Genomic DNA, 26,335 nt, shown 5'->3' with positions numbered 1-26,335 from the left:
GGGTTTAATGTGCATGTAATGCCACTCAGGGATGAGTGAGGCTGGTCACTCTCATCTTATATGTCAGGACCAACTTGCCTAGCCTTGGGCTGCCATGCTTCTCATTGGGCAGTGTAGGATTGGATGGTGAATGAAAATGAATGAATTAACAGATGAGTGTGAGACTAGCATGGCATGAAAATGAAGTCAAAAGTAAAAACAGTGGAAATGGTGTTATTGAGGATTATATATGGAGTGCAGAGTGTAGAGAATAAGAAATAATGTGATTTGTGAAAAGTGAAGAGAGTTGAAAGAAGTGTGAGTAGATGGTACTATATAATCATATGGTGTGAGCGGGTGTAAATAGGGTGGTGAAAAGGATTTGTGTGACCAAGTTTGAAGGTGGGAGGAGATGTGGTAGGTCAGGAAGGAAGTGGATGAATATGGGTAGTGGATGTGTGAGAATGCAAGCTCTGGAGATTGATGAGTTTAGGGAACTGACAAGGGATCAAACTGTTTAGAAGAATTTTGTACAGAGGAGTGTATGATGTTGGTGTGGCACCCCTGTTTTACCCACTGTTGTGATAGTCATCAGACTGACAAACTGATAGTTAATGTGAAACACCTAAATGTGGAAAGTTAGGCCTGTGAGGTGGAGTCAAGAGTTTTGCAGTTTGAATGATAATTAAATGAAAGTGTAGTCCATTTAATAGGATGTGATGTAGATTGGTTTTCCTGCTGCTGTATTTTTTTTCTTTCTTTCTTTCTTTTCCTCTGGCCTGACTTCACCACATTCTTGAGCAGGAAAAAGAGGCCAGGATGCTGCTGCTGCTTCTGATAATGATTATGATGATGATAATGACAGTTTTCATGCATACAGTTCATAACAGGATATTGCTTTCAGATCTGTGATGAGTTTTATCGCCAAGGAGACTATGAACGTCATTTAAATCTTCCTGTTACATCGATGTGTGATCGCTATGTTACCTCAGTTGCCAAGATTCAAACAGGTACTGTCAGCTGTTATCTTTATTCTTGTTTGGCACAGTGTATGTGTCATAAAGTGTTGTAAATGCCCAAGAGGAATAAATAATTTATTTTTTAAGTTGCCCAGTATCTTCCATGCCTGTGAGAAATATTGTTAATACTGCTTCTGCATCAAGCTTCATCTGCTGCATTTTTTTTTTTTTTTTTTAGGATTCATCAAATTTGTTGTGTCTCCACTGTTCAATGCCTGGGACCACTGGCTGAATACAAGTCTCTCTTCAAGCATGGTGTCAAACATGAACAAAAATCTTGCACTCTGGGAAGAAGAACTTGCCCAGGAAGCTGCTGAGGAAACAGCCACAGAGATCTCCATGGCTCCACCTGATTCTCCACAACCACAGGGGTCAGAGGATGTGGCAGAGGAAGTTGATGGAGGGACGACCCCCAGCAGCAGCGGAGACAGTCACCAATCAGTGCTTGGGTCTCTAGAAAATGTATCACGGTCACTGCAGTTAGGGCGAAGGCATTCGGTTCCACTCAATTTGCCTCGCCTTGTCCCTCGCACAGTCATACGACGAGAAAGCCTACCAGAACATGGTGGTCAGCCCCTGGTGGTGGAGACAGTCATGATGGGAGGGTTGTCTCTCACATCTCTCTCCTCTCACACTACTGAGGCCAGCTCTGCACTCACTGCAGATGCCCTCCTCCCAGACCCTACCATCACTGCCATGGGAGGTGTGGGTAATGGGCAACCTCGTCATCCTCCGAGGCTTACCCGCCGCATGTCTCTCCCTCCCCTGTTCTCCCAGCAATCCCGCCCCCGGCCCTCACACCCTTTGCAACCTGTGTCACCCTCGCCTACTACAAGAGAGCCTGAACCAAGAACAGCAAATCAAAGTGGCTCAACAGAGGGCAGTGGTGGTGGTGGTGGTGATGGTGGTGGTGAAAGTAGTGGTGATTGTGGCAGTAGTCGGGGTTGTGCCGGGAACAATAATGGTGGTGAGTGTGGTGATGTATTGGCACAAACACACAGAATTGTTAGGAATGACCCTATATTCCATAGTCGAGACAGTGGTGTTCACAATAGAATGCCTGTTCCAAATCATCAAGGTGCTACATTCCTTCTCCCTGAATGCTCAGACAATTTTCATGGCAAAGCTCTTGGTAGCAAAGGATTAGTGCGTCGAGCCTCTTTAGATAGCGCAAGCATTAGCAGTAAGCGAGAGTTCCTGGACCGTCTGGCACATGAAAGTAGTAAATATGCACGTGTGGACTGCATTGACAGTGAAATAGACAAGGAAAATTTGGTTCCTCGAGAGCCACCAATGTGCAGAGAGAGACAAGTACCTCTGTGGAAAACTCGTGGTTGGCGGAGTCTTAACTGTGATGATGATAAAGCTGGTGATCCAAGGGAAAAAGTTTTGAAGCCAGGCATCTACAAGCTCAATCATTCTCAGGTAAGTGATGGCCTTTTATGTATAACCATCTATCTCAATCTTGTTTGTTGCATATTGCAAAGTTAACTGAAATATCACTTTTTGAATGTGGAGCCTAGATTCTTAATCAGACTTAGAGTGTTGGTACCATTTTTTTCATATGGAGGGAATTGTGCATCAGTTTTGTTAATTATACCAGTAGTCTGATTTTTGAAGTGTTCATTCAGAGTGTCCAGGTTCTTTTTGAATACATATATGTTGTTAACTGTTTGGTTGCAGTGTTGATTGTTAAGTGTGGAGGTCAGTGGTGAAGTTCTCATTTTTCCTTTACATAATCTCTTGAAATACCTTAGATAGATCAACATATTTATTGTTAATTTTTCAGTTAATCTTTCAGTGTATGCATGTGTCATGTGTTAATTAACCTTTCAGTTTATGTACATGTAAATTAATCTTTCAATTTATGCCAGGGAGGCAGTGAGTCTCCAAATGCCCGTAAATTGGTGTTGTGGTAGATCAAAGCTTTTTTTTTTTTTTTTTTTTTTTTTTTCCAGGAGCACTGCTTTGCCACACCAGATCCAGCTGAGTGCAAAACAATATCCATTGTCACCCTTCTTTACATACAATCTGTACCTTACTTCACTCTCACTCTTTCTGACCAACCTGTGTACATGTATATTTCTTATTTATTTTTTTTTTTTTTTAAACACAGGAAGGAAAAACAAATGAATAAAAAAAATAATCCATACACCAGATTACTGGCATCCTCCATTCATAAAAAATCTTTAACAGTAAGACTTGAACAGCTGTAGGTTGAAGTTTGAGGGGAAACAACTCCGGGGAAGTGAGTTCCTGAGAGATGCAGTTCGGGGAATAAAAGAATTCTGATAGGCGGAAGTTCTGCAATAAAGCTGTGTGACATTCCAGTCATGAGCGCAACCAGATGCCCATGTAACATGAGGGAAGGCATGGAGAGGTGACATGATGGATGCAGCTTTTCCTGAGCGTTTGCCTTAAATGCAGCTGTAAAATAATGCAAGGAAGACAGCATTCCTTCTTACTTGTAGGGGAGGTAATTTATTTGTAATTGCAGGGTTAATAATTTCAACAGCATTGTTCTGAATTTTGTCCAGTTGCTTTAATGCAACCTCTCCACATTCATTCCACAAGTGTGAGCAATATTCAAGCAGAGAGCACACATGACTCTTATAAATTATAGCTAACTGCCCGTCAGTGAAGAAGTTACGGACGCTGCACAATAATCCAAGTTTCTTTGAGGCAGTTTTAGCAAGTGACCTGACATGAGAGGTCAGCTCAGGGCATTGTTAAGTGAAACATCGAGAATTTCAGTACTTTTGGAGATGGGAATATTAGTAGCATTGAAAGTAGCTAATGTAGGAATCTGGCACTATCTGTCTATTAGTCTATCTATCTATCTATTGCCAGACGCCTCAGTCCCGTTTGGGGTGGCCACAAACAAATTGCCTCCAAGTCGCCCTGTCCCCCGCCATTTCACTGCCCTGCTCCCAACTCACACCCCTCTCTCTCATATACCTCTCCACCCCATCCCTCCATCTCATCCTCGGCCTCCCCCTCCCTCTTCCCCCCTCCACCTCACTCACATACACTCTCTTCGTCAGTCTTTCACCCTCCATCCTCTCCACATGGCCAAACCACCTCAGTGTGTTCCTCATAACACTTCCTATCACATCCACATCCACACCACAACGCTCCTTTATATCCTCATTCGTCAGCCTGTCTCTCCACGTGACTCCACAGGCTCCTGTTAAATAACTCATTTCCACTGCTCTCACTCTTGACTTGTGCCCTTCCAACAATGTCCAAGCTTCACTTCCGTACGTTAGAGTTGGTATCACAATACTGTCATGTAGTAACTTTTTCACTTCCATGCTCACTTCCCTGTTTCTTATCACTGCTTTCAAAGAACCAGCAACCTTTCTTCCCTACTGTACCCTTTCAAGCACTTCACCCTCCAAACCTCCATCCTTACTCATCACACTACCCAAGTACTTAAACGTACTCACATTTTCCAATTCCTCACCATCCAACCTCGCTGTACATTCACTAACTTCACCTCTCTCAAAGACCATCACTTTACTCTTCCCTACATTCACCTTTAGATTCCGTTTCTTACACACTCTCTCAAACTCATCCACCAAGCCTTGCAGCTCCCCTTCATCTTCACTCAACAACACAGTATCATCTGCAAACAACAGTACAGGGAGTTTCCAAACACTATCCTCTCTCACCAGGGCCACTCCAACATCCACTACCCTACCTTGTACCTCTTTTATTACCCCATCCATGTACAGATTGAACAACCATGGAGACATGACACATCCCTGCTTCAAACCAACTTTCAAAGAGAAAAATTCACTTAGTTCACCATCCACACGCACTGTAGCCTTCGCACCATTGTACATACTCTTCACAGCATTCAACAACTTCCCATCTACCCCATATATTCTTAACACTTTCCACAATCCTTGTCTATCCACCCTGTCATATGCTTTCTCTATTAGTAAATTGTATATATATATATATATATATATATATATATATATATATATACAGTCGGCGCAATGAAAGTCTGGACCCTCTGTTTCACACCATAGCAACTCTACAGGCTTAACACCACATGCTGTGAGTTTATGAGCTCAGTGCCTTCCTGACTTTGGATGGAAAAGCACATCAGATTTTCTTGTCCTGCTTGGCCCTTGTTAATTTCAAAGCTCTCGTTTTCACACCCTCCTCTGCCTTAGTGAATCATTGGAGATGGGTCCCAAGCCACTAACTGATGTAGAAAAAGCCCAAATTTTAACTATGAGTGAGGAAAATGTAAAAGTTAAGGAGAAGCTTCAGTGCAGCAGTATGTCTGGGGATCTTGAAGTCTTTCTGAAGTTGATGCTGTATGGTTCTTTCCGACACATCTTTCAGCAATTCTGGGTACATATCTTTCAGTTGTCTAACAGTCAAACGTGGATCTTTTATCACAGCTTGCTTCAGTAACCTGTCTGTAGTTGGTGATGTCTTCCTTTTAGTTCCTATACTGTCTTTATGTTGGGGAATTGTGTGTTTTGGCAGATGGCGGGCAGCAGCGAGGAGTGCCATAACGGTAGATTTTCCTCGCCCAGTTCGAATACAAATATCCTTAATTTTTACATTTTCCTCTCTCATAGTTAAAATTCGGGCTTTTTCTACATCAGTTAGTGGCTTGGGACCCATCTCCAATGTTTCACTAAGGCAAAAGGAGGGTGTGAAAACGAGAGCTTTGAAATTAACAAGGGCCAGGCAATCAATCATTTCCTGTGGCACCCTCTGGGATGCATAGGGCCTCGATGAACTCACACCACCACATCCTATCTTGTGCTAACTCCTCAAGATCTCCCCAACACTCATCTCCAGCTTCCCGTCTCATTGTCCTCACCCACGTCTCTTTTGGCCTTCCTCTACCTCTCCTACCAAGTGCCACCCACCCTGGTGTACCTCATACTATTCCCTGTCTCCTATACACATGTCCTAGCCACTTCCATCGTGAGAATCTAACATATTCATCGATCGGCTGCACTCCCGTTATTTCTCTAATTCTACTATTTGGTATCCTTTCCCACCACTTAACTCCTAATATTCTTCTAAGTGCTTTATTTTCAAACACCAAGAATTTATTTTCCATAGTCACTGTGCTGTACCAAGACTCGTGTCCATAAATTAAGATACTCCTAACCATTACCTTATAAAGTTTGATTTTTGTATGCACAGAGAAATTGTTATTATTCCAAATATTTTTAAGCATTCCCATTGCCTGATTAGCCTTCTTTAACCTTTCCTCGAATTCAAAGTTCAAAGAACCATCCTTGGCTAAATAAGTACCTAAATATTTAAACCTATCAACTTGCTTTACAACCATACCTCCAATTACACATTCCTGCGCATTTTCCATATTCATATTGATTATTTCAGTTTTTCCACAATTAATAACCAAACCCACCTTGCGACCTTCACTCACCAAACAGTCCAACACTCTCTGCATCTCTTCTGGCCCATCACAAATCAAAACTATATCATCTGCATAATCTAAATCCAAAAGTTTCCTGTTCTCTCCCTAAAGTATACCTGCACCGGTTTCTGTTCCAACGCGTTTCATAATGTAATCAATGACCAATATAAATAGTAAAGGCGATAGAACACCACCTTGAATTACTCCGGACTTGACTTCAAACGAATCACTCAGACAACCATCAACCATCACTTTACAAAATGTGTCCTCATGCATGTTCATAATGACCCTCACAAACTCCTCTGGTATTCCATAATGTCTCATGATCTTCCCCATAGTCTCTCTCGAAACACTATCAAAAGCCTTTTCAAAATCAACAAAACAAAGACTTAACGGTACTCTCATTTCATTAACTTGCTGCATCAAATGCCTAACTATAAAGATCTGATCATTGCAACCATGTCCCTTTCTAAAACCAGCCTGTTCATCCCTCAGAATACCCTCAACCACCGGCTCCAACCTATTTAACAACACTCTACTGAAAACTTTCAAAGCTATCGGTGACAAAGAGATTCCCCTCCAATTACCACATTCACTCAGGTCTCCCTTCTTCGGAACTTTAACAATTACACCATTCTTCCAAACTGATGGTAGTAACCCTGTCACCCATATCTTATTGAATAGCTTGGTTAAGATCATTATTAATCTATCCCCCTCCACTTTAAACATTTCCGGAAATAAACCATCCTCCCCTGGTGCCTTATTATTCTTTAACTGTTTTACTGCTTTCTCCACTTCTGCAAGCCTCAACTCTCCTGTTTCTATATTTAAATCTTCCTGAGCAGACGGCATATCCTCTTCTGGTGGTATTGGTCTATTAAGAACTGTCTCAAAATGCTCTTTCCATCTATTTTTAATATCTCCATCTTTGGTCAATAAATTTCCTTCCCTGTCTCTAACTGGTATTTCCTTGCGTTTACCTGCATTACCACTCAGTTCTCTAATCGATTCATATGCTATTCTTTGACTCTGTCCATCATTTTTGTTTATTAAGATTTCAGTCTCTGCAACCTTTTCATCCACACATCTTCTTTTATCTCTCCTAGCTAACCTTCTTACTTCTGAATTCAAACTCCAGTACGCAGCTCTTGGTAATTCAATCTCTCGTTCATCAACGCATTGCATCTCACTCCTCAATTTAGCCTCACCTCTCCTTTTTATCATATCCCACGTTTCCTCTGATATCCATTTCTTTCTCCTGAATCTATGTCTCCTTCCAATCGTACATTCAGCAGTCTCATGCAAAACTTTGTTCACATCCTCCCACATCTCATCTACACTTCTCTCCCCCTCTTCCAACGTTTCCAACACCAAAAACCTATTTCTGCATTCTAATCTGAATTCCTCCTTTTCTTCTCCTTCCCTTCTAAGCTTAACAATATCGTATCTACCAACACCAGATTTTTCCTTCTTCTGATTTTTAAGTTTAAACCTTATTTTTGCAATGCTGAGTTGATGGTCACTACCAATATCCGCTCCCCGTTTAACATGAACATCTAGCAGAGAACTTCTATGCCTCCTACTGATAGCGATGTGATCAATCTGATTTTTATATTTTCCACACGGCGACACCCAAGTTGTCTTGTGTATATTCCAATGCTGAAAGAGTGTGCCCCCGATGACTAAGTCATTTGCTAGACAGAAGCTTCCAAACCTCACTCCGTTTTCACTCATCCTACTACCAACTCCCATCTTACCCATACATGCCTTAAATCCCTCATTTGAACAGCCCATTACTGCATTAAAGTCTCCAACGCAGATCAAAACATCATGTCTAGGTACCCTTCCTACTCTTTCTTGCAACTTTTCATAAAATGTGTCTTTCCTTTCATCGAGTGCATCATTAGTAGGTGCATAACACACAAACAGACTGATGTTGCCATGATTTGATTTAAACCGTGCGTATAACAATCGCTCATCTATAGGATCCCACTCACATAAAGCCTTATTTGCCTTACAACCCAGCAACAATCCTACTCCCTGATAATGCATTCCGTCCTGTCGACCAGATATCAATAAACGTATACCATCCTCCAAATCCAACTTATCGACTCCAGTTAATCTAGTTTCTGTCAGAGCACAAATATCAAGTCCGTAATTTTGAAAAACCTTCACTAACTCATCGATTTTACCGTCATGATTTAGCGTTCTCACATTCCAGTTACCAATTTTAATTGTATTTTTTGCATTGACAAAGGAATTAGATTGTAATTGAGGCAACCGTGAGATTCTTAGCACCCCCTGCCCATTTAAGGGCTGTACGGGACTGGGGGCCATTATTGTTCTTTCAGAGTCCATCAAGGTTTCTTTGGCTAACTTCCTGAACACCTCGCCATTGTGTTGCAGTCGCAGTAGGCAGCTAACTTGCCTGATTGCCCACACCCGAAAGACCCAGCTATGCTGTAGCCAGTCACGTGCCGGCATGCTTCCCAGCCATTTCACTCTCAAGGAGTTCCTCTGCCTGAGAAAGCAACCACCTCCCTGCTCCCGAGGGCTTTTGATCTGTGTAGGTAGAGGGCGATCACTCCCTCACTAGCCATATACAGTGTATATACAGTGTATAGGCTACACTCACCAGGCAGGACAAGAAAATATGACGTGCTTTCCCATCTAAAGTTAGGCAGGCACTGAGCTCATAAACACACAGCATGTGGTGTTAAGCCTGTAAAGTTGCTAGAAGCCACCAGAAAAAAAATCCACCTACTACAGGAATTTTCCTACAATATTTCTTGGACCCTACCAAATATATGGTGCGAATTAGAGGGTCCAGACTTCCATTGCGTCGACTGTATATATATATATATATATATATACAGTATATATTTGTTTTTACCGGCATTAAATGAGATAAGGTTATTTTGTCCCCATTTGATGTTCTTAGATAAGTCATGAATTATTGAGATGGCTGCACTGAGTTGGGAGTTGAAGATATTAAACTTTTTAAATGGGTGTTTGAGTGTGAATTAACTGTGAAGTGTTGAGTCATCTGCATATGAATGGATGGGATAGTGGGTGACAGATAAGAGATCACTAATATTAACTAGGAACAGGGTTGGTGCCAGAACTAATCCTTGTGGCACGCTGGTGTTAAGTGAATGGAAATTGGAATATTCATCATCTACTCTTACTCTTATTTTTATGTCACTGAGATATGAGGAAAGCAGAGGAACCATAGCAAGAGAGTTTGGATAGCAGGGAACAGTGCCACACTCTGTCAAAAGCTTTAGGAATACCAAGGGCTAGTGCATGAGTTTCTCCATGTTGGTCAGTTGATTGATGGATGGTATGAGTTAGGAGAGTGAATATTTCAATGGTGGATCTTTCGTGGCAAGAACCATATTGTCTGTCACTAATTAAGTTGTTGGATTCAAGGTGTTTAACTATGTGCTTATTAATTACAATTTCAAATACTTTACCAAGAGAAGATGTGATAGCTAATGATCTGTAATCAGAGAGGTCACGTAAGGAGACGTAGCCGAGGGTGTAATTATACAGAGAAGGTTATCTGGTAACCAATCTGAATAGCATGGTTTTAGGTACTTGTAGTGAGATAGGGCATTTGATTATGGATCGTTAAGCTCAGCCAGAATTAAGTAGTGAGATGTAGTGTCAACGAGGTGAGTTACAGCACTCTTGGGGTACAAAGTTTATTGCACAAAATTATAAAAAAGGTGAGCTGCAGTTTTTTAGAGAGTGAGACTGACGTTAGACCTTCTCACTAGTTCTACTCTCCCCTTTCTCTCTCTCCAACCCCCTTCTGATCTGAAGGAAATCTCTCTGACATTATATAGAGTGTGGGGAGGATTTGTATGGTAAATTTCCTATCATGTGAACTAACCGTTAGGGCTGGTTACTCCACGTGTTTGGATACGTCATGAAATTCTTGTTTGTCTGGCCTACAAGGAAGTTTGAGATACATCGTATGGTTAAGCATTCTTGATGGTCTGGAACAACAAGGGTTGTGGATATACATTATGTGAATTGATATTCCTGGTTCGTCTGGTCAAGGGGATGTGTTCTTTGACTCTTCCTGAATGACTCAGACATAACTACCTGTTCTACACATTGTTACCTATAGCTATATAGTTCCATATAGTAGTGTGTTATATTATGCCTACCTATCGCTCGGTCATGCGAAACTGGCGTACCATCGACAGTAAATAGTCATAACATATTAATACATATTATATACACATTACAATGAACTTATTAGCTAATTAAGTGAAATACATAATATTGTAAAAATAACGTAATTGTATGAGTATTGTATAACTGCAGTTACATCATCTTAATGCTGTTGTAGTTGCATCGTTTTAATGCAACTGTTACGCAAGTGTGACTGTAACAAATTGACCGCTGGACAGATCTTGCTCTCATGTTCCTGAACTTGACTCTTCAGAATTCTCTACTCTGGGGTTTCGGCTTTCTTGTCATTCTCCGACTAATTGTATCTGTGCTGTTTACTTATCCCCTGATTCTACCAACTATGAAAAATTCTTCGACTGCCATACTTCTAAAATGGAGCACATCCTATCCATTTCTCCTTTTTCTGAAATTTCCAGAGACTTCAGTGTTCACCACCACCTTTGGCTCTCCTCTCCTTTCACAGATCCACCTGGTGAACAAGCCTACATCATTTCTATCCTTAATGACCTAGAGCAGCTTGTACAGCACGCTACTCATATCCCTGACTGCCTTGGAGAGAGTTCCTACATACTTGACCACTTCCTTACAACTAATCCTTCTGCTTATGGCATTAATGTTTCCTCTCCTTTGGGCCCCTCCGATCACAGCCTTATCACCTTAACCAGTCCCATCGCATCAGTAAGGCTTTTGGACCCTTCCAACAAGCGTTGATTGCAACATGTCAGAGCTGCTGATTGGGAGGCCTTCAGGCAATACTTCTTTGATTTACCCTGGAATGATCGTTGCTTCCATGACCGGGAGCCATCTGAGTGTGCCTTGCACATTACAGGGGTTATTCTTTCGTGCATGGAAGCTTACATTCCTTTCTCATATCCTTTGACTAATGCAAAAAAAAACTTGGTTTAATCACTCTTGTTCTGATGCTGTCCACAACTAGGAGAAGGACTACAAAAGGTACTGGAGCCAATCCACTCCTGAATCTCATCTCTTTTATGTTTCTCCCTGGAATCATGCTAAGTTTTTTCTTCACACTCCAAAAAATAATTTCATTCATACTAAATGTGCTAAACTCGCCAACTTGAATTCTTCCCGCTCCTTCTGGGACCTTGCCAAAAACCTTTCCAACAACTTTACCTCATCATCCTTCCCTCCTCTTTTCCACTCTAATGGTTCTCGAGCTATTTCTTCTATTGATAAAGCAGAATTCTTCTGTCAGACTTTCTCCTTCAGTTTCACCATAGAAGATTCCAGTGCTGTTCCTCCACCACTTCTCCCCTCTGACTTCCTAATGGCTGATATCTTCAACTGATGTTTTTTCTGCCATCGCTAGCCTCAGTACTAACAAGGCATGTGGGCCTGATGGGGTCCCTCCTGTTGCCCTCAAGAACTGTGCTTCTGTACTTATACCCTGCCAAGGTAAACTTGTTTGCCTTTGTCTCTCAACTTATACTTTTTGTTCTTGCTGGAAGTTTTGCTGTCTTTCAGCCTGTCCCAAAGATGGGTGCCCATTCCCATCTCTCTAACTGTTGTCCAGTTGCTTTAACATCCTGTATTTCAAAAGTTTCTGAGTCTGTTCTAAACAGAGAAATTTAAAAACATCTTTCTTATCACAACCTTCTTTCTGATCATCAGTATGGGTTCCACCAGGGACACTGCACTGGTGATCTCACCCACCTTCCAGACTCCTGGTTATCCTCCTTTCGGGACTTTGGTGAAAGCTTTGCCATTGCACTTGACATCTCAAAGGCATTCAGTCGAGTTTGGCATAAATCTTTAATTTCAAAACTGCCCTCTTATGGTTTCTATCCTTCTTTCTGTGTCTTCATCTCTAGCTTCTTTTCTGGTTGTTCTATAGTGACTGTTGTAGATGGCCACCATTCTTCTCCTAGAGCTATCAATAGTGGTATTCCTCAGGGCTCTGTCCTATCACCCACTCTCTTCCTTTTATTCATCAGTGATCTAAGCTGTACATCTAACCCTATCTGCCCATACACTGATGACTCCACCCTTCACCTTTACGTTTGTTTCACGCAGCATTCTTCTTAGCAGTTACTTTAACAGACAAGGAATGAGGCTGTGGCACACCTAATGTCTGACTTGGCTCATATCTCTGATTGGGGTTAAAGTAATTTTGATTTTAATGCATCAAAAACTCAGTTCTTACGGTTATTAACCTGACAACATCTTCCACAGGAGTACCGTCTAATTTTTAATAATATCCAACTTAATCCTGCATTATCATTAAAATATACTTGGGGTTTCATTCTCTCAGAATTTATCTTGGAGAGAACATATTACCTCTCTTGTAAAATCTGCATCCAAGAGATTTGGTGTGCTAAGTCGACTCCATACCTTCTTTACCCCCGCACAGTTGTTGACTTTATACATGGGTTTTATTCACCCCTGTGTAGAGTACGACTCTCATGTGTGGGGAGGGTCCCCATACACAGCTCTTCTCAACAAGGTGGAGTCAAAGACTTTTCGTGTTATTTTTTAACTCTCCTCCTCGCACTGGTTTCCTTCAACTTCTGTCTCTTTGCTGCACTGTTGCATCTTTATCTCTTTAACTCTTCCTGCAGCTTCAAAGGTCACTGCTTCTCTGAACTGTCTGCATGCATCCCTCCACCACTACGATGGGCGCATAACACCAGTCTAGCAACAAACTCTCATCCCTATTCTGTACAACTGTGTAATGCAAGAGTTAACCATTACTTCCAGTCCTTCATATACAGTATGTAACAGGTCAGCTCTGGAACTGTCCTCCTCTGTCTCTATTTCCTGCTGCCTGTGATCTCCAGTCTATCAAATGCAGTGGTTCCAGGCATCTTGAAATGTACATATCTTGAATTTGGCTGTCTGTTATCTTGTTTTTGTTTTTTGTTGGTGGGTACAATTTGTGGGCTCCTGGCCTTTGGTTCTTTCTTCCTTGCATTTAAAAAAAAAAAAAAAAAAAAAAAAAAAAAAAAATACAGTGGAATGTTGTTCTACAAAATAAACAACCTTTCCTGTACTTTGCACTGGAAGTCTTTACCTCTTTTTTATCATCTGCTTGTCCATTCTTTGTCCTTAGTAATTTCTCACCAGATTTTAAGGAGCCCCCAAAATTTCCAACATCCTTTTTATTTACAGGCTTAACTGCGACTGACTTGTGTTTCACAGCCAGTTGGTTTGTGGTCCCCATTTTTACTTCAAACTTCGGTTTGCTTTCAGCAGCAATCACTGTTCCTTGCAGATGTTTGCAAAGTTGTATTAAGCCTTCCTCAGTCTCCTTACAGGAGAAATTCTCTTTCTGGTACCAACCAACCAATGCATCCTAGTTTCTAGATATTACTTTAAGGAGATAGTTCTATAAAGCACCCAGTCTGCTGCTTTTACATCTTCATAAGTACTGTACCTAAAACTTTTAAATTACAACTCACTGCAATCCAAGAGTTTTGCAAAGAATCAGAATCATGTTTAGTTATGGGTAATTCAAATAGAGTCTCCAAGAATTGGGTAATGGCCTGCTCCCTGTCTTCATAATTCTGTTAAGGATAGTCAAAGCATCTCATAATTATCCTCTTCAATAGATAATTCACTTATCATCTTATAAGGCATGCCTTTGACCTGTCTTGACAGATGGGAGAATTTACTAACCTTGGAGAGGTCTGATCTGTCATGGACTGAGTATTTAAATTTATCTCAAAAAGATTCCCAATTTTGCTCCCCATCGAACTCGGGAGCATAATTTCTGGTATTGTGGCTTTACAACACAGGTCCACATCTCTTGTTTCAGCACAAAAATTAGCTAATTGTGTTTCAAACAAGTTTACAATTATTATACAGTCCTTTAGGTTATTTTCATACTTCATACATTCTGATTCGCAAAGATCTTCATTACCTTCCTTCACAATAACTACTTCTATCTATCTATCTATCTATAGCCCGACGCCCTAATCCCGCAAAGGGTGGCCGCAGACAAAACGCCTCCAAGTCACTCTGTCACCCACCATTTGACTCCCCTCCCCCCAACTCATCCCCCCCTCCCTCATATACCTCTCAACTCCATCCCTCCACCTCATCCTCGGTCTACCCCTCCCTCTCCCTCCCTCCACCTCACCCACATACACCCTCTTAGTCAGTCTTTCACTCTCCATCCTCTCCACATGTCCAAACCACCTCAGTGTATTTCTCCTAATCTTTTCAACCACATCCACATCTACCCCACAACGTTCCTTCACTTCTTCATTCGTCAACCTGTCCCTCCATGTCACTCCACATGCTCCTCTCAAGTAACTCATTTCCACTGCTCTCACTCTTGACTTGTTCCCCTCTTGCAAGGTCCACGCCTGCTTCCATACGTCAGGGTAGGGATCACAATACCATCATGCAGAGACTTCTTAACTTCCATACTCACTTCCCTATTTCTCATTACTGCTTTCAGCATGCCTACAACCTTCCTTCCCTGCTGTACCCTTTCACGCACTTCATCCCCCAAAGTTCCATCCTTACTCATCACACTACCCAAGTACTTGAATGCACTCACATTCTCCATATCCTCACCATCCAACCTCACTGCACACTCTGTGACTTCATTCCTCTCAAACACCATAACTTTACTTTTGTTTACATTAACTTTCAGCTTCCTCCTCCTACACACTGTCCCAAATTCATTCACCAAACCTTGCAACTCCCATTCATCTTCACTCAACAATACTGTATCATCAGCAAACAGCAACACCGGAAGCTTCCAAATCTCACCCTCATTCGTTAGGGCCACCCCCACATCCACTGCCCTACCTTGTACCTCCTTTACGACCCCATCCATATATATATTAAACAGCCATGGAGACATTACACACCCCTGTTTCAGTCCCACATTGAGATCAAAGAACTCACTCAGCTCACCAACCACTCGCACCGTAGCCCTAGCTCCCTCGTACATACTCTTCACAGCACTCAACAATTTCCCCTCCACTCCATATATTCTTAATACCTTCCACATACCTTTCCTATCTATTCTGTCATAAGCTTTCTCCAAGTCCATGAAGGCAGCGTACACTTTCCTTCCCTTCTCTAGATACTTCTCCACTAAACATCTTAGAACAAATATCTGATCTACACACCCTTTTCCCTTCCTAAATCCCCCTTGTTCTTCTCCAACTAGCTCCTCTGTCATATGCCTAACCCTATCAATGAGTATTCTACCATATATTTTACCAGTCACACTAAGAAGGCAAATACCCCTATGGTTACCACATACTTCTCTCTCCCCTTTTCCTTTGTACAGAGGAACAATTATACCTGATTTCCATACATCTGGACCCCTACCAAATTCCCAACCCAAGCTACACAACTTCCATATCCACTCCACAACAATCTCACCCCCATACCTAAGCATTTCACCACATACTCCATCAATTCCTGGGGGCCTTTCCCAGCTTAATCTTCTTCATCGCTTCCACTACTTCCGACCTACTGATCTCTTCCTCCCTCCTCTCATCTCTTCTTCTCCCAGCCATTCCCCAACCACTTATACTCACACTGCTCTCACTCTCTACATTCAACAAATCCTCAAAGTGCTCCTTCCATCTCCTCAATTTCTCTCTCTTCTCTACCAACAATCTATTATTCCTATCTTTCACTCCCCTACTATTTCCCCTTTCACACATCCTTACTTTCTTTACCTCCTTCCAAAACAATTTCTTACTCTCCCTCCATTTCACACTCAGATTCCTCCCAAACTCTTCATCCACTTTCTTCTTACTCTCCTTCACCAGTCTCTTAACCTCCCTTCTCCTGCTCACATATACCTCTCTCTTCTCTCTCTCATCTTCTCCCCTACCTCTACTCGCCAACCATTCACCATATGCCTTATTCTTTTGTTCCACAGCTCGTTTCACCTCATCATTCCACCATGCTGTCCCTTGCACACCCTTGCATCTCCTCCTCACTCCACAAACCACCTCACACGCTGCGCTTATCTCTTCCGTGAATATCTTACATACGTCTTCCACCCCTTCCATCTGCTCTAGCTCATACCTTCCCAATCTTTCTTCCACTATGCTCTTATACTCTGTCCTCTTCTCACTATCTTGCAATTTCTCCACTCTTCTCACAGGAGCTGTTTCCTCCTGTCTTCCCCTTCGCCTCCTCAACCACTTTCTTTGCAGCTCTACCTTGGCCATCACTAAGTGATGGTCCGAGACTCCATTCCCCCACCCTCTCCACACCCTTGCATCCAACACTTGTCTTCTCATTCGCTCATCCACACACACGTAGTCTATCATTGCCTTTCGTTCAACAAGTTCACCATCCATCCTCCTCATTACTCTCCATGTATACCGGTGGATCATCTTATGACGAAAGTAGGTGTTGGCTATTGCCAACCCCTTACCAGCACAGATGTCCACCAAAGCACTACCATTCCCATCTACTTCTGCTGGCACACCCCACTGACCAACCACTCCATCCACTCGTACATTCCGACTTTGCCATTCATGTCTCCAATCAACAGCACTCTCTCGCTCCTCTCAAACTTGTCCATACATGCTTCTACTCTCGCCCAAAACTCATCTTTCACTCTTGCCACTCGATCCTCTGTTGGAGCATACACACATACAATCGCCCATGCTTGTATACCTACTTTCATCCTCACCCATACAATCCTTGCACCCACTGTTCCATACTCTCTTATATTCTCCTTCCACTTCTTGCTTATCATCAGACATACTCCCTCTCTTGCCCTCTCATTCTCACTGACTCCCGCATATAGCTACACCGTATTCCCATTCTCTCATCCTTTCACCTTTCCATTTAGTTTCAGTCAATCCACATATATCCACTTTTGCATCCTCAAGCACCTGGACAATCTCTCTCTCTTTCACTTCATCATTCACTCCTCTCACATTCCACGTTCCTACTCTCAGAATGTCCTTTGTCCGTTCCTTAGTCGTCAACGTATGGTCCGTCCGGGTCCGAGGCGCTTTATTTGCTTTTTTAGTTAGTTCTTTTTACGGGGTGGGGCACTAACCCACCACCAACCCTTTTAGTCGCCTCGTACGACAAGCAGGGATACTGGGGGAGTATTCTTGAAACCCCCCTACCCCCAGGGGGTATAACTTTCTTCATACCTAGTGCATCTGTCCTATAAGATGTTCAAAAGACATCTTAATTTCTTTTTCGCCAGTGGTATTTCCTCTAATGATTACTTTTCATGGTAGGTGGGGGCACCCATCATCAACCTACTTGGTGTTGCGGTACTCTGTTTTTAGGGTTGTTCTGCATTGAGTGGCAAGCCAAATGATTTCCTGTAAACCAGGAATTCATTTACAACGCTGAGTGGTAACCTTATAGCTAACCAACACGTATTTCCTACGTAACAACAAGTGGGTTGGCGGGGGGTTGGTGCCTGTCCCTGGAAAACAACTAACAGAAAATATGAACAAGAAGTCTCAGACCAGGACCGACCAACAGGTGACGACTAAGGTCTGAATAAAGGACATGGTACAGGTTGCAACATGGAATGTAAGGGGTCCAAATGATGAGGTGAATGAGAGAGAGATTGTCCAGGTGCTTGAGAGTGCAAAAGTGGATGTATGTGGATTAACTGAAACCAAATGTAGAGGTGAGAGTGTGAGAGAATGGGAGTATGGATGAGGTACATGTGCGGGAGTGGGTGAGAATAAGAAGGCAAAAGAAGAAGTGTGTATTGTGAGTAACAGATGGAAGGAGAATATGAGAGAGTGTGGATCAGTTTGCTCAAGAACTGCGGGGGTAAGATTGAAAGTTGGACTTGAAATGCGGGCGATTGTGTGTGTGTATGCACCAGTGTAAGAAGAATTCGGGACAAATGTGGAAGCGTGCATGGAAACTTTGAAAGGAATGAGAGGGTGTTTTTGATTGGAGATATGAATGGAAAAGTAGGGAATGTGAAGGTGGATGCAGTAGGGGGTGACTGGGGTGTGCCTGCGGAAGTGGATGAGAATGGCAGTGCTCTAGTGGACATTTGTGCCGGGAGGGGGTTGGTGATAGCCAATACCTTCTTCAGACACAAAATGATCCACAGGTATATGTGGTGAGTGATGAGAAGGGTGGGTGGTGACCTGAATGAATGGAAGGCAATTTTTTTTTTTTTTTTTTTTTTTTATGCTAGGAAGAAGGAACCATAGGCCATGAGCCTGCAGTAACTGTTCCTTCCAAGAGAAAAACAAAATACAATAGAGAGCCAAATTCAAGATCCGATCACTTCGCAATGCCTGGACATACTGCGTTTGAAAGACCGGAGATCATAGCTAGCAGGAAATATAGACAGAGGGAGACAGTTCCAGAGTTGACCTTTTGCATGAATGAAGGACTGGGAGTAATGGTTAACTCTTGCATTAGAGAGTTGGACAGAAAAGGGATGAGAGTTTGCTGCTAGACGGGTGCTACGCTCCCGTCGTAGAGGTGGAGGAATGCAATTAGACAGTTAACCCTTTGAGATTCCGATGACTATTTCGATCGTCATTTCAAATCCAACCTCAGAGATTCAGATGACGCTTTTAATTGTCATTTTAAGAAACTTTTGTAAAATATTCACCATAAATCTCATTTACGCATCATACCAAAGAGGCTCAAGCATGATGTCACGGAATGATTGCTCTATGTGTGGCGGTACTGCACAGCTGGTCTGATTCATGGCTTTGTTTCTTTATAACTTTATTCTTGGTGAATATTTTTCTACAGCAAGGTATAAAATTATTGTTTTTTGCCTAACTTCAACTCATCACTTTGACTTTTGAATTCCTTTGTTTTCCTTTTATTAACATACTACAATAAAGTACAACTATTCAGCTTCAAAGTAACACCAAAACCAGCATCCTATCATAGAAAGTGTATTTACACTGACCGGTCAAAGAAAAACATCGCTAAGCAAATATGCGGCAGAGACTTAAATAAAATTGTCCATCTCTTTCCTTTCGATTTACTGCACAATGAAATGCAAAAATTACCATAATCTATATGTTATTGGAAAGGTAATTTATTGTATTTTTGCATGGTTTAAACCAAATTTACATATCTTTACTCTTTATTTTTTGCCAAATATTTTTGTATGGCAAGGTATAAAATTTTTGCTAATCGCCTAACTTCAACTCATCATTTTGACATTTTATTTTCTTTGTTCTTTTTTTAACATACTGCGATAAAGTACAACTATTCAGCTTTAAAATGACACCAAAACCAACATTCTGTCATGAAAAGTGTATTGACAAAGAGCGATCAAAGTAAATTACCAGGACGTGAAAATGTGGGTCAGTGTGAGTGGCTGACTCTGGCACAGACGAAATCTGCCCGGCCCAAAAACCTGAAAGGGTTAAGAGGAGCAGTGACCATTGAATTAGTGATAGAAAAGAGATAAAGATGCAATAGTGCAGTGAAGAGACAGAGGTTGAAGGGAGCCAGTAAGAGGAGGAGAGTTAATGAGATGAAAAGTCTTTGACTCCATCCTATTGAGAAGAGGTGTATGTGGGGAGCCTCCCCACACATAAGAGTTGTACTCTAAACACGGGCGAATAAAGCTCGTATATAACGTCAACAACTGTTCAGGGGTAAAGAAGGCACAGAGTTGACATAGCACACCCAATCTTTTGGAAGTAGATTTTACAAGTGATGTCATATGATCTTTCCAAGATAAGTCCTAAGTGAATGAAGCCCCAAGCATGTTCAAGGATGATGCAGGATTGAGCTGGATATTATTAAACATTAGTGTGTACTCCTGTGGAAGATTTTGTCAGGTTGATAGATGTAAGAACTGAGTTTTTGATGCATTAAGAACAACAAGATTATTTTTACCCCAGTCAGAGATGCGAGCCAAGTCAGACATTAGGTGTGCCATAGCCTCATCCCTTGTTTGTTGAAGTAACTGCTGAGATGGACACTGCAGGAACCGAATGGAAAGGTGAAGGGTGGAATCATCAGCATATGAGTGGATAGGGTTAGATGTACAGCTTAGAAGGTAATTGATGAGTAAAAGGAAGAGAGTTGGTGATATGACAGAGCCCTGAGGAACACCACTGTTGATAGATCTAGGAGTGAATGGTGGCCGTCTACAAGAGCAGCTATAGAACAACCAGAAAGGAAGCTATGGATGAAGGCACAGATAGAAGGATAGAAACCGTAAGATGATAGTTTGGAAATTAAGGATTTATGCCAGACTCCATCGAAAGCCTTTGAGATGTCAAGTGCAATGGCAAAGCTTTTGCCAAAGTCCCGAAAGGAGGATGACCAGGAGTCTGAAAGGTAGGTGAGAAGATCGTGAGTGGAGCATCCCTGACGGAACCCATACTGACAATCAGAAAGAAGGTTGTAATAGGAATGTTGCTTTAAAATTTTTCTGTTATGGAATTGACTAAAAAACTTTTGAGACACAGGATATTAAAGCTGTTGGATGATAGAGGGTTGGGAATGGTCACCCTTCTTTGGGACTGGCCGAATGAGAGCAAACTTCCAGCAAGAGGAAAAGGTACAGGTTGATAGGCAAAGGCGAAAGAGTTTACCTAGGCAGGATGTAAGCACAGAAACACAATTCTTGAGGACAACAGGAGGGACTCCATCAGGCCCATATGCCTTGTTAGTACTGAGGCCAGTGATGGCAGAAAATAACATCAGCTGAAGAAATTTTAATGTCAGCCATGTGGACCTCAGAGGGGGGAAATGATGAACGCACCGGAATCATCTAAGGTGGAAGTGGAGGAGAAAGTCTAAACGAAGAGATATGCTTCAGTATAAGAAATAGCTACAGGGCCATCAGAGTAGAAAAGAGGAGGGAAGGATGATGAGGTAAAGTTGTTAGAAAGTTTTTTGGCAAGGTGCCAGAAGGAGTGGGAAGAATTAAGTTGGAGAGTTGAGAGCATTTAGTACTGTATGGATGAAGTTATTTTTAGCATAGTGAAGAACAGACTTAGCACAAATCCGGGCAGAAACATAAAAAAGATGTGCTTCAGGGGTGGGTTGGCTCTGGTACCTATTGTAGGCCTTCTTCTTGTTGTGGACAGCATTAGGAGAGAGCTATTCTTTAGGTCATAGTAGTTGCCCTTTTTGTAGTTTAGGCCCTTTTTGTGTCTTCCATTACAGCTAACTGTATCATATGCAATCCTGAAGTTGAAATTAATACTACATGGTCGCTTTTGCTGAATGGAGGATGATACATTATGTTGTCGATATCATTATCTTGCCTGGAAAATATAAGATCTGGGAATAATAGATCATCAAGTCCCCTTTTTCTGGTGTTTTCCTTATATGTTGTGTTAAGAAAAACTCCTGTACAAAATCTAGGAACTTCTGATCCCACCAGCTTTTATGGCTTCTTACTTCTAGAGTATTCCAATTTATATTTGTATTGAAATCTCCAGTTAATGTAATTCTTTCAAAATTCTCTTTTATTCTTGCCTGTTTAGGAGGGCTTGTAAACTCTGAATTGTACCTTCTGCCAGGTCTTCATATTCACCTCTTTCCCAGGTGTCTGTTTTGGGTGGCATGAATAAATTTTGCCACAAATATTTTCCCTTCAGATAGATCAGTCTCTAATGCAGTCAGTTATACTTGTGATGGTATATCTAATTGTATCTCTTTGGCTTGTAGATTTTTCTATGTTAATACCAGAGCTCCTTCTCCTTTTTTCAAATTTCTATCTCCTCCATATATTGTAATTCTCAGAGCTTAGGGTGTCATTTAATATTCTTGGAATTAATTTTGTTTTAGTTTGGCAAATAATATGATGTTCCATTTCTTTGGTATAGTCTTTTATCTTTAATAATGTGGCTACCATTCCATCTACATTTTAGTGCATCAGCTGAATCATGTTGTTTGCATATTTGACATTTTGAGTCTACTACCTTCCTAAGTCCTTGTTGTTTATGTACCATTTTCATACTTTTAATCCCACTACTTTGTAAACAAATTTGAGCCTCACTTCCTCTGATCTTTACTTATATTTTATTTTTGCTTCTTCCCTGTTTACCTTTAGTGATCCTCATTCCTTCTGAGTTAGGAATCTTTTTATCCATGCTTTTGTAAAATCCTCATTTTCCATGAGTTTATTAACATTTTTTAATATTTCCTCTGCTGTGTTCACACTTTGGAAGGTTACTTTCAGAGGCCTTGACTTATTTCTCTCATATTTCCCAAGTCTTTTGTGTTTCTCTGTATCTGTATCACAGATATCCTCTGATATTCCTTCAATATGTTCATTATACCTACCATTTCCTTTTTGTCTCCTGAGATTCTGTTTTTTATTTCTTCTTCATTTATACCAGTGATTACAAGAGATTTGTTGATATCTGCTGATTATTTGAACAGCAGATTTGGGGTTGTTTTTAATTATTTCTTTCACTTCTTTTCTAATGCTTTTTTCCTCAACTTTTGTTTCTAAGTCTTTCCCTACTTTCACCACTTCAACATACGTAGTTTGTACATCATCTTTGCAGTTTCCCATAATTTCGTTCACATGGGTTATCATCTCATCAGTATCACTGCTTTGGTCTGTCAGACTGCTTGCTTTTCTTGTCTCTGTATCATTTCTGAACTCCTCCATAATACTGTCATGGTTGACAACTGTACTTGTCATTTCACTAGTTTTCATTTTGATTGAAACTACCTCAACTGACAGCTCATCTATTGCTATGTCATTTTTAATTCCTTTACTAATTTTTCATTTTCTTCCTTCTGTATGCGTAGCTCCTTCTTAATTTCCTCTTTTTCACATTGAAAAGTTTTCTCCAGTTTATTCATTTTGTCCGCTAATTTATTATATGTTTCCATTTCAACGAGTTCTGGGTAGAAATGATCATCCTATTTTCTACCTTTATCCTTTCTCTTAACTTCTTCCATATTCATATTACTAAAGATAGTATTCATGTTGCAGAAAGATAATTCTTACTTTGAAAGATAACTTTTACTTAAATATTTGCATCTCCCTGCTACCTGCCTGGTGATAATGACGACATCCAGCTGATGTTTACGTTGTATCTTTTTTTTTTAATGTGAGGAAGAAGGAACCAAAGGCTATGAGCCTGCAATAACAGTTCCCTCCAAGAGAAAAATAAAATACAATAGAGAGCCAAATTCAAGATCCGATCATTTCGAGATGCCTGGACACACTGCGTGTGAATTACTGGAGATCATAGGCAGCAGGAAATACAGACAGAGGGAGACAGTTCCAGAGTTGACCTGTTGCATAAATGAAGGATTGGGAGTAACGGTTAACTCTTGCATTAGAGAATTGGACACAAAAGGGATGAGAGTTTGCTGCTAGATGGGTGTTACGCGCCCGTCGTAGAGGTGGAGGAATGCATGCAGACAGTTCAGAGGAGCAGTGACCATTAAACTAGCGATAGAAGAGAGATAAAGATGCAACAGTGCGACGAAGAGACAGAGGTTGAAGGGAGTCAGTAAGAGGAGGAGAGTTAATGAGATGAAAAGCCTTTGACTCCACCCTATTGAGAAGAGCTGTATGTGGGGAGTCTCCCCACACGTGAGAGTCGTACTCCACACAGGGGCAGATAAGACCCCTGTATAGAGTCAACAATTGTGCAGGGGTAAAGAAAGAACGGAGTTGGCTTAGCACACCTAATCTCTTGGAAGCAGATTTTACAAGAGATGTAATATGATCTTTCCAAGATAAGTCCCGAGTAAATGAAACCCCAAGCATGTTCAAGGATGATGCAGGATTAAGCTGAATATTATTAAACATTAGTGGGTATAGCTGTGGAAGATTTTGTCAGGTTGATAGGTGTAAGAACTGAGTCTTAGATGCATTAAAAACAACCATATTATTTTTATCCCAGTCAGAGATACGAGCCAAGTCAGACATTAGGTGTGCCATAGCCTCATCTCTTGTTTGTTGAAGTAACTGTTGAGATGGGCATTGCGGGAACCGAATGGAAAGGTGAAGGGTGGAGTCATCACCGTATGAGTGGATAGGGTTAGATGTACAGCTTAGATCATTGATGAATAAAAGGAAGAGAGTTGGTGGTAGGACAGAGCCCTGAGGAACACCACTGTTGATAGATCTAGGAGAAGAACGATGGCCGTCTACAACAGCAGCTATAGAATGACCAGAAAGGAAGCTAGCGATGAAGGCACAGATAGAAGGATAGAAACCGTAGGAGGGCAGTTTCGAAATTAAAGATTTATGCCAGACTCGATTGAAAGCCTTTGAGATGTCAAGTGCAATGGCAAAGCTTTTGCCAAAGTCCCGAAAGGAGGATGACCAGGAGTCTGAAAGGTAGGTGAGAAGAACGCCAGTGGAGCGTCCCTGACGGAACCCGTACTGACGATCGGAAAGAAGGTTGTGATAGGAAAGATGCCTTAAAATTTTTCTATTAAGAATTGACTCGAAAACTTTTGAAATACAGGACGTTAAAGCAATTGGACGATAGTTGGAGGGTTGGGAGTGGTCACCCTTCTTTGGGACTGGCTGAATGAGAGCAAACTTCCAGCAAGAAGGAAAGGTACAAGTTGAGAGACAAAGGCAAAAGAGTTTGCCTAGGCAGGGTGTTAGCACAGAAGCACAGTTCTTGAGAACAACAGGAGGGACCCCATCAGGCCCATATGCCTTGTTAGTACTGAGGCCAGTGATGGCAGAAAATACATCAACTGAAGAAATTTTGATGTCAGCCATGAGGAAGTCAGAGAGGGGAAGTGATGGAGGAACAGCACCGGAATCGTCTAAGGTGGAATTGGAGGAGAAAGTCTGTGCGAAGAGATCTGCTTTATCAGTAGAAGAAATAGCTACAGAACCATCAGAGTAGAAAGAGGAGGGAAAGATGATGAGGTAAAGTTGTTAGAAAGATTTTTGGCAAGGTGCCAGAAGGAGCGGGAAGAATTCGATTGGAGAGTTGAGAGCATTTAGTATGGATGAAATTATTTTTAGTAGAGCGAAGAACAGACTTAGCACGATTCCGGGCAGAAACGTAAAGATGATGTGATTCAGGGGTGGGTTGGCTCCGGTACCTTTTGTAGGCCCTCTCCTTGTTGCGGACAGCATTTGAACAAGCGTGATTAAACCAAGGCTTTCTTGCGTTAGTCAAAGGATATGAGAAAGGAATGTATGCTTCCATGCCCGAGAGAATAACCTCCTTAATGTGCAAGGCACACTCAGATGGCTCCCGGCCATGGAAGCAATAATCATTCCAGGGAAAATCAAAGAAGTACTGCCTGAGGGCCTCCCAGTCCGCGGCTCCAAAATGCCACAGATGACGTTTCCCTGGAGGGTCCACAGGCTGTACCGGAGTGATAGGACAGGTTAAGGTAATAAGGTTGTGATCGGAGGAGCCCAACGGAGAGAGATTAAGAGAGTAAGCAGAAGGATTAGTTGTGAGGAAGAGGTCAAGTATGTTGGAGCTCTCTCCAAGGCGGTCAGGGATACGGGTAGGGTGCTGTACAAGCTGCTCTAGGTCATTAAGGATAGAAAAGATGTAGGCTTGTTCACCAGGTGGATCCGTGAAAGGAGAGGAGAGCCAAAGGTGGTGGTGAACATTGAAATCTCCTAGAATGGAGATTTCAGAGAAAGGAGAAATGGATAGAATGTGTTCCATCGTAGAAGTAAGATAGTCGAAGAAGTTTTGATAGTCAGTAGAATTAGGGGATAAGTAAACAGCACAGATATATTTAGTCAGAGAATGACAGGAAAGCCGAAGCCAGAGTGTAGAGAATTCAGAAGAATCGAGTTCAGGAACACGAGAGCAAG

The 26,335-nt window shown here is 41.7% G+C and overlaps 1 protein-coding gene across 1 annotated transcript in view; it reads left to right on the top strand.

Annotated features, from left to right (window-relative positions):
- The window catches only part of LOC145414620 (uncharacterized), a 784,070-nt gene that overhangs the window by 544,063 nt on the left and 213,672 nt on the right, over positions 1–26,335 (top strand). Inside the window, exons 10-11 of the mRNA XM_080284146.1 lie at positions 884–989; positions 1,177–2,423. Of these exons, the coding sequence (XP_080140272.1) occupies positions 884–989; positions 1,177–2,423 (1,353 nt within the window). The remainder of the gene's footprint in view (positions 1–883; positions 990–1,176; positions 2,424–26,335) is intronic.

This window comes from Coenobita brevimanus, chromosome 100 (assembly GCF_032717465.1).
Source record: "Coenobita brevimanus isolate Jiangsu-jjx chromosome 100, ASM3271746v2, whole genome shotgun sequence".
Taxonomy (NCBI): domain Eukaryota; kingdom Metazoa; phylum Arthropoda; class Malacostraca; order Decapoda; family Coenobitidae; genus Coenobita; species Coenobita brevimanus.
The sequence above is the reverse complement of the archived record's forward strand: the minus strand, read 5'-3'. Positions and strand labels throughout refer to the sequence as shown.